At 44.9% G+C, this 8,350-nt stretch overlaps 1 protein-coding gene across 1 annotated transcript; it reads left to right on the plus strand.

The window, feature by feature from the left end:
* The first annotated feature begins 282 nt into the window (after positions 1-282).
* MRPL53 (mitochondrial ribosomal protein L53) lies at positions 283-7,485 on the plus strand. The gene is made up of 3 exons (XM_005301518.4): positions 283-441; positions 3,862-3,974; positions 6,974-7,485. The coding sequence occupies exons 1-3, from the start codon at positions 350-352 to the stop codon at positions 7,099-7,101; spliced, it is 333 nt and encodes a 110-aa protein (XP_005301575.2). The 5' UTR covers positions 283-349; the 3' UTR covers positions 7,102-7,485.
* Positions 7,486-8,350: the final 865 nt, after the last annotated feature.

The raw sequence follows: 8,350 nt of genomic DNA on the forward strand, positions 1-8,350 counted from the left end.
CACCTGGCGGGGCGTTACGGGCGTACACTCCCCCGCACCCCGTCCGACTGCTCCCAGGGCAAAATCGGAGCCCGTTCTGAAGACGGGGATCATTTCTTTAAATGAGTGAAAACCGCTCATCTGAGCGGACCCAGCAGCAAACTCTATCATCCCGCAGCGGGAGAGGCGCGACCCGGCGCTTAGCTCCCAGGCACAGGCACAGGCACAGGCACAGGCACCAGCGGAGCGGCACCGCCGCTCCCGCCGAGCACTACATTTCCCACAGAGCTGTGCGCACCGCCACCGCTCTGCGTCCCGCCTTGGCGAAGGGGCGTCTGGGAATTGTAGTCCCAGGCGGAGCAAGGAGAAGATGGCGGTGCCCAAGGCCGTGGTGGCGCTGAGGAACGTGAAGAGCGTCATGGTCCGGTTCTGCCCTTTCCAGACCAACGTGGAAACCACGCGGTGAGGAGAGCTCTGGAGGGCGGCCAGACACCCCTTCCCATTCAGCCTCCACACGGGGAGCAGCCCGTCCCCCGATACCCCACTCACGGGGAGCAGCCCGTCCCCGCCCATCCCCTTCTCACGGGGAGCAGCCCGTCCCCCCCATACCTCGCTCACAGGGAGCAGCCCGTCCCCGCCCATCCCCTTCTCACGGGGAGCAGCCCGTCCCCCCCATACCCCACTCACGGGGAGCAGCCCGTCCCCGCCCATCCCCTTCTCACGGGGAGCAGCCCGTCCCCCCCTATACCTCGCTCACAGGGAGCAGACTCCCCCATCCCCTTCTCACAGGGAGCAGCCCGTCCCCCCTATATCTCGCTCACAGGGAGCAGCCCATCTCTCCCCATCCTTTTCTCACGGGGAGCAGCCCCACCCTTTGATTGCCAGATACTGGGACTGGAGGATGGGATGGATCACTTGATAATTGCTCTGTTCTGTTCATTCCCTTTGAAGCATCTGGCATTGGCCACTGTTGGATGATAGGATATTGGGATAGGTGGACCATTGGCCTGACTCAGTATGGCCATTCTTATATTTAAGTTAAAATCTCAAATATCGTGAGAGTTGGCCAAGTTAAGATCCCGGCAAGACCTATGCAACCCCATTGTTTTCAGACTACTCATTTGGTGACACCTGTACAGATGTGTTCACTTGATTTGCACAAATATAATTTACATGAGTTTAGCAAACAATTGTTGATGTTGTAAAAGAAGGAATAGAATCTAGTTCCTCCTCGGATGTGCTGTCTTTACTACATTGATGAGAGTAAAATGCAGCAGTGAAAATTACTGTTACTACAATAACATGATATGATTTACTATCAGTAAGCAGGTATATGTCTGAACACTGAGGAGGCATTCTTTAATAGAAAGGTGCCATTTTTATTCGCTTTTCAGAGAAGAAAGGTATCATAACGAAGTTCCACAGGAAAGATATACTATAACAAATGATCAGAAGATGGGTTGAAATACTAGTGTATCTTCTGCTTCTGTGTCTTTGGGTATGTCTACTCTACACTATGAGCTGGAAAGTGTAAATTCCAACTTGAGGGGACATATCTGCTGGAGCTGGGACTGAGCTAGCATGCTAAAAATAGAGTGTAGCAGTAGAGGGGATGGGGAGCTATCCACACTATGTAGTCTGAGACACTAAGCATGTAGTGGGTGGGTAGCCCTTCCTGCTGCCACAGCTACACTCAGTCAGAGCTAGCACGGGTTAAGTCTCCTGGAGCTAGAATTTGCACCTCCAGCTCAAAGTGTAGAGGTACTTACTAAGGCCTGCAAACACACATGTGCTTAACTTTACTATGCTAAGCACAGAGGCCCCAATCCTAAAGTCATTGAGGATCCATGTGAGTGCAAGGGTCAGCCCATGTGGCGTCAGCAGTAAGATTAGGGCCTTTGGCCTTGGCTACACTTACCCGCTAGTTCGACGGCTGGAAATCGAACTTCTGGGTTCGACTTATCGCGTCTAGTCTGGACGCGATAAGTCGAACCCGGAAGTGCTCGCCGTCGACTGCGGTACTCCAGCTCGGCGAGAGGAGTACCGCGGAGTCGACGGGGGAGCCTGCCTGCCGAGTGTGGACCAAGGTAAGTTCGAACTAATTCGAACTAAGGTACTTCGAACTTCAGCTACGTTATTCACGTAGCTGAAGTTGCGTACCTTAGTTCGAATTAGGGGGGTAGTGTAGACCAAGCCTTTGTTATTAGTACGGCCCTACCAAATTCTCCGTCCATTATGGTCAATTTCATGACCATAGGATTTGAAAATTGGTAAATTTCATGTTGTTAGATTTTTAAATCTGAAATTTCATGGTGTTTTAATGGTGGGGGTCCCGACCCCAAAAGGGAATGTGTGGGAGGGTTGCAAACCTGTTTGTGGGGGAGGGTCATGGGGTTGCCACCCTCACTTCTGTGCTGCCTTCAGAGCTGGACAGAGTGGGGAGGAGGGGGTGTGGAGCTATCTGCAGCCAGGAGAGATACCCAAGAGCACCCCTGCAGGGAAAGAGCAAGTTCTGTCCTGCCCCAGCCCTGCCCGGACTATCAGCTAGGAGCCCCCTTTGCTGGGATGCTCCCAGCAGCACAGGGAAGATTGGATCCAACTCCACAAGCCTCCTCCAGCTGTGGGAACTCTCTGGGGCTGCTGCCTAGTTCCAGAGCATCCTGCAGAAGGGGGAGGCTCCCAGAGGTGGCTCTAGTCGTCCCCCCCAGCCCGCCCCCATTGCGAGGAATGGCTTATTTCATGGTCCGTGACGTTTTTTTCATGGCTGTGAAATTGGTAGGGCCCTAGTTATTAGTATTACAATACTTACAAATAGTGAGGAAAAACACAATGCTGATGTTCTTTGGTAATTAATTGCCTGAAGTCCAAATAATTGTGCTTTTTCCATAACTACTTCACTACAGGAACATAAAACACAAATTTGGAGCAGATTTGAGGAGTTATTTTACACACACCCGCATGCGTGCATGTGCATATACACACAGTAATAGAGGTTAAGGCTAGAAGGGACAACCAGATCATCTAGTCTGACCTGTATATTACAGGTCGCCGCTGCCACCACCACCCACACACTACAGAGGAAGGTGAAACACAACCAAGGTCACTGCCAATCTGACCTGAGAGAAAATTCCTTCCTCACCCCACATATGGTGATGAGGTAGACCCTGAGTATATGAGCAAGAACCAGCCAGCCAAGCACCTTGAGAGAGAGAGAGAATGCTCCGTGCCACCTAAGAGCTCTGGCCCATCCCTTCCAATGTCATATCTCCAGCTGTTGCCATCGCTGATGCTTCAGAGGAAGGCAATAAAAATAACCCACAACAGAATACATTGGTGTGCGTGCAGGGAATCCCTTCCTGACTCCTGCAGATGACTGTCCTATCTTCAAAGGGACCCTATTAATTGAACTTTGGCCAAAATTTAAATGTGGAAAAACAAATTACACAAGCTTCAGCAAATCATTAGACATGTTACCATGGAGTTGGGGAAAAAATCCAATGGAAACAGATATTTAAACAAAATAAACATTTATCTGGACTCCAAATACTGAAACATTGACAACCTGAAAGTAAAATTAGTTATAAAGAAAAATAAAACTGATTTGATTGATAGCTGGGATAATGCAATCAATCAAAAAGAAATGCAGAAAGTAAACAAAATAGTGAAAAGCAAATTGGATTTTAAAATTTCTTTGTAATAATAATCTGTTAAAATGATCATGCAATCGAGTCTGCACTTATGGAACTCCTTGTAGAACTGGGGCAGTAAATATAAATCCTAATTGGTTTGTATTTTGGTTAGCTAGCAACATCAAACTATGTAAGATTGCAGAAATATGTTCAGTATATTCTTACTTAATCTATATTTCTTAAATCTTTTCAGAATATTTCTTCAACATGTTAACAGTAAAAAAGCTCGTGCCTCCAATATCAACTGTGTAGTGACAACAGATGTAAGACATGATGGATCTGAACCAGTTGTAGACATCATGTTTGGTAAGGAGTTTATCATTCATCTTAAAGGGAACGTAGCCTTTCTAGACTCACACTGGAAGATATATGTGATTGTTTCCTGTAATTTGTATTTGTATTGACATCGCAGTTATGGATCAGAACCGTATTGTGCTAGGTGTTGTACAAACATGTTTTTGAGCAAAAGTAGGATGGAATCAGTCAGGTTAATAGATATGGAAGGAAATCATAAAAAATTCCGACTACTGGATTTAGAACTGGGAAGAAAGGGAATGCTAAAAAAAAAAAGAGATTGATTTCATTACAAACATAAAGTTCCAATACTTAAATGAGAGGTCTGCAAGTGGACCCTTGTACCTGTGCAGAGCCCTGTTGAAGTCAATGTGGCTCCATGATGCCACAGAGACCTGTCCACCTTTGTGCATCTCACTTGTAATATTGGAGTCATAGACTTCTCAGTCTTGAGAACTTAAGGTCTGATCCTGCAGCTACTTATGCAGTTGAGTAACTTGGTCATATGAGCTGTCCCACCTTAGTGGGACTACTCACATGTATAAATGTTTGCAGAAATGGGTCTACGAGATGTGCAGCCAGCTCTGTAGGCTCCTCTAACTTATACTGGAGGTTTCCGTCAACCCCAGCGCAGCCCAGATTTGAGGCACTTCACAAATCGCTTTAATCCGCCTTTGTTCTCCTCTCTCCTGAGCTTTACCTTCTGTTCTGCTGCCTTCTAAGAGGTCCAGCAGAGAACCCAGCCCATTAAGATTTTTCCTTCACTAATGATTATCTATTTGTTTTCCTTTTAAACTTTCATATTTTAATCGGGTCAGCTGTCATTTCTAGCGAACACTGCAAAGATTTAGCTTTGATATGTCAAACATATATATATTTTTCAGTGTCTTTACAGTATTTCCTTCCTCGTTTATTTCTCATCTTTATCTCTTGCCTGGGTATACTAGATGATGAAGCTCAATGCTGTGCAGAGCCTCTGCCAAAAGGGATTATTTTACTGATGCCAGGAACTACTGCTCTCAATTTTTCACTTTCCCAAGGTGCTGAGCATGTTGCCAAGGAAACATTTCCAGTCCTTGCAGCCTGCGAACACAGGACCTCTGTCTGGGGATTGGTCCTACTTTGAGCAGGGGGTTAGACTAGATGCCCTCCCAAGGTCCCTTCCAACCCTGATATTCTATGATTCTATGACCTGAACTTGGAAACTGCACAAGACAGTGTATTATGCTGCTGGGCTTGCTATAGTTTTTTTGAGGGATACTGTCAACTTGAAAAATCTAGTCACTTTGAAATTTAGTTACAATTAGTTTTAGGCACTACATTTTGTTCCTAGTTCTCCCTGACAATTTTTAGGTTTTAAAATGAAATTTTCCTAATTTTTAAAGTGTTTGTTCTTACCTGTTTCTATATTAAAGACACAAACGAACAGGGTAAACTGATTAACTTGATTCCTCTTCAGGGGATACCGAAACTGACTATACACAATATATAGTATAGTTGTAGTTTGTTGGTCTTGGGATACTAGAGAGACAAAGTGGGTGAGGTAATATCTTTTACTGAACCAACTTCTGTTGGTGAGAAAGCTTGTCTCTCTCACCAATAGAAGTTAGTCCACTAAAAAATATTACCTCACCCACCTTGTCTCTTTCAGATGTGGAATCCACTCCCTTAGGGCTGGTCTATACTACACAGGTCAATGTAAGGCAGCTTATGTCGACCTAATTATGTCAGTCTCTATACAACAGCCTTCCTCCTGCCGATGTAAGGCCTTGTCTACACTACCGCGGTAAGTCAACCCAAGTTATGCCACTCTAGTTACATGAATAACATAACTTGAATCGACGTAGCTTAGGTTGAGTTACTGTGGGTGTCTACACCGTGCTGCACTGATGGGAGACGCTCTCCTGTCGATTTACCTTACTTTTCTCAGTCCGGTGGAGTACTGGAGTCGACCGGAGAGCGCTCTGCGATCGATTTAGTAGGACTTTACCAGACCCACTAAATTGACCCCCGCTACATCGATCACATCAGTGTTGATCTCTGGTAAGTGTAGACATAACCTAAGTGCCCTACTACACCGTTATAACTCCACCTGCACGAGAGGCGTAAGGCTTATGTCGGTGTAGATAGGGCAATGCAATGTAAGGGTAGACACTGCGTTACTTACATCAGCTGTTGGCAGGAGCCATGAAACTGACAAGAAAGCAGGCAGCTAGAGTCCCGCTTCCCCCCACTCCCCTGGAGAGCTGGGCGGCTGGACTCCGCTCCTGCCTGGGAGCTGGGGTGAGAATGGACTCTGCTCCTGGCTGGGAGCCGTGGTGAGAAGCCTGGGTGACTGGACCCTGCTCCCGGCTGCAAGCCGGGGCAAGAAGCCGCGGTCAGCTTCCCCCTCTTCTCTCCCCCCACCCCCCGCCCGAGTGGAGGGAGGGCAACCCACCGGAAGTCTGTGGGGCAGCTGGGCTCCCGATAGGGAGCTGCCAGCAGAGCTGAGAGACTGGTCTCTCAGCCCTGTACGCTACCCCTCTTAGGTCAGTGGAAGTGCTCCTGGTGAGGACACATACTACAGACCCAAGGAGGGTAGTGTGGAACTGTACCGCTACAATAATTACAGCAGTGGCTGTAAGTCGACATAATATAGGTCGACTTACCTTTCTAGTGTAGACATACCCTTAGAGTCCAAGTTTGCTGACTTTCAGAGAATAGTGTGAACTACTTTAGTAACACATCTGTTCTGAAACTAGATCATATATGGGGAGCTTTTCCTTATGTTTGGATGAGGCAGTTCAGGGATGGAGGCTGTTTTTGTTGTTGTGGGCAGTTAACTTCAGTGTGTTCCTTGCTCTTAATGTATGGTATGTGCACAGATTCAATGGTAATGGGTATATGAAATCACTGAATATTTTTAAGTAAACTGAATGAACTGAGTGTTTACACCGATTTTAGTTTGAATGTATGCTAAATTGTTTCTTATAACTTTATCACCTCTAAAACTTACGATCTTTCCTTTACAGCTGATGGAGACAGATTGATAATGAAAGGAGCCAACTTGACAGCAGCAGAAATGTTATCAGCTTTCAACTCCAGATGCATAGCAAAAGACCTTAAGGCAGAAGAGAAAACCAAGAAAAAGGGTGCTTGAAGATCAAAGGAACGATTATGTTTAAAATTGTTTAGGCATGTGAAAAGCAGCGAGCAGCTTTTCTCATCAGAACTACATAGGAAACTTCACTAATAACTGACATGAAATCTTAAAAAGAGACATGGACAAAATGCTGGCCAATTCAACATACATATAAATATCAATTCATATAAATATATATTTTTCCTAAGGAAAGTATAATGGAGAAGCTAAAATCATTAACTCTGGCAGGGTCGGCAAGTCTTGTATGCACAAATAAATTCCTCTTGCCATATACATAAATCATCAGTCTCTTGACTATGCACACACTGGATCAATGCCATGCCTATTTGTATATTAATATGAATAATGAAGATGAGCCTAATAAATTTGTTACAAATGGAAGAATTAAGTTTAGACAGTGTTTTCAGCATACATGCTATGCACTGGTATCCAAAACTTCATTAGATGGTTAAACAATGTTATTGCTTTTAAAGTTAGTCAGTAAATATAAATGTGATGAATAAGTTTAAAATATTATCTAGATTTGCTGTCACTCAGCTACAGTATTTTAGACAAAATTCAGGACAGATTCTATAGTGTTCTACTTGTCTGTCACTAAGTAACTGATTTTGATTCAAGAATCTCTGAAGATTAATAACTGTTTAGTTAGCTCAGACATTAAATCAAACCCACAAAATAAATAAGAATGTGGAAGACCCATCTTATAAGGGACTATCCACAGAGAAAAAGTGCAACTTGTTGTGAATAAGGGTGACAGAATATAGCCCAAAGTGAAAGATGAATTGGTGTTTTCAGTATTTTGGTGGGAGAGGTCATTTGCTGTGGTCCAGTTTTGTTAGTTTTTTTAAGAACAGAGTAGGCCTGATTCTGTGTGGTTTTTTCCCATATGCATAAAATCTGCAGAAGGAAGGACAGTTTTACCAGTACAGGTTTGTAGTTTGGGCCCATAGAAAGGAGAATGGTAAGGTCCATTAGGCTTGCTCTTATTTCAGAAAGATGGCAAGAGGAGGTAGTTAAAACCTTTTTTTTGTTCTGTGTACAGTGTTTGTTCTGTGTACAGTGTTTAGCCCAATGAGGTCCTGGTCCGGGGCTGGGGCTCCAGGCGCGACCACAATATGTGTAGTAGTAATGGATTTTTTAAAATTTACATTTACTAAATCACCTATCAATCCTTTAGGCATTGTACAGTTATTAAAAACCACGGCAAAAGGACAGATATCCTTAATACGATAAAAGGACTCGACTG

This window comes from Chrysemys picta, chromosome 2 (genome assembly GCF_011386835.1).
Source record: "Chrysemys picta bellii isolate R12L10 chromosome 2, ASM1138683v2, whole genome shotgun sequence".
Classification (NCBI taxonomy): Eukaryota; Metazoa; Chordata; order Testudines; family Emydidae; genus Chrysemys; species Chrysemys picta.

Coding starts and splice junctions, on each gene's coding strand:
- MRPL53 (XM_005301518.4), top strand. CDS start 350: ATGGCGGTGCCCAAGGCCGTGGTGGCGCTGAGGAACGTGAAGAGCGTC. Junction 442..3,861: donor ACCAACGTGGAAACCACGCG/GTGAGGAGAGCT, acceptor AAATCTTTTCAG/AATATTTCTTCAACATGTTA. Junction 3,975..6,973: donor AGTTGTAGACATCATGTTTG/GTAAGGAGTTTA, acceptor TTTCCTTTACAG/CTGATGGAGACAGATTGATA.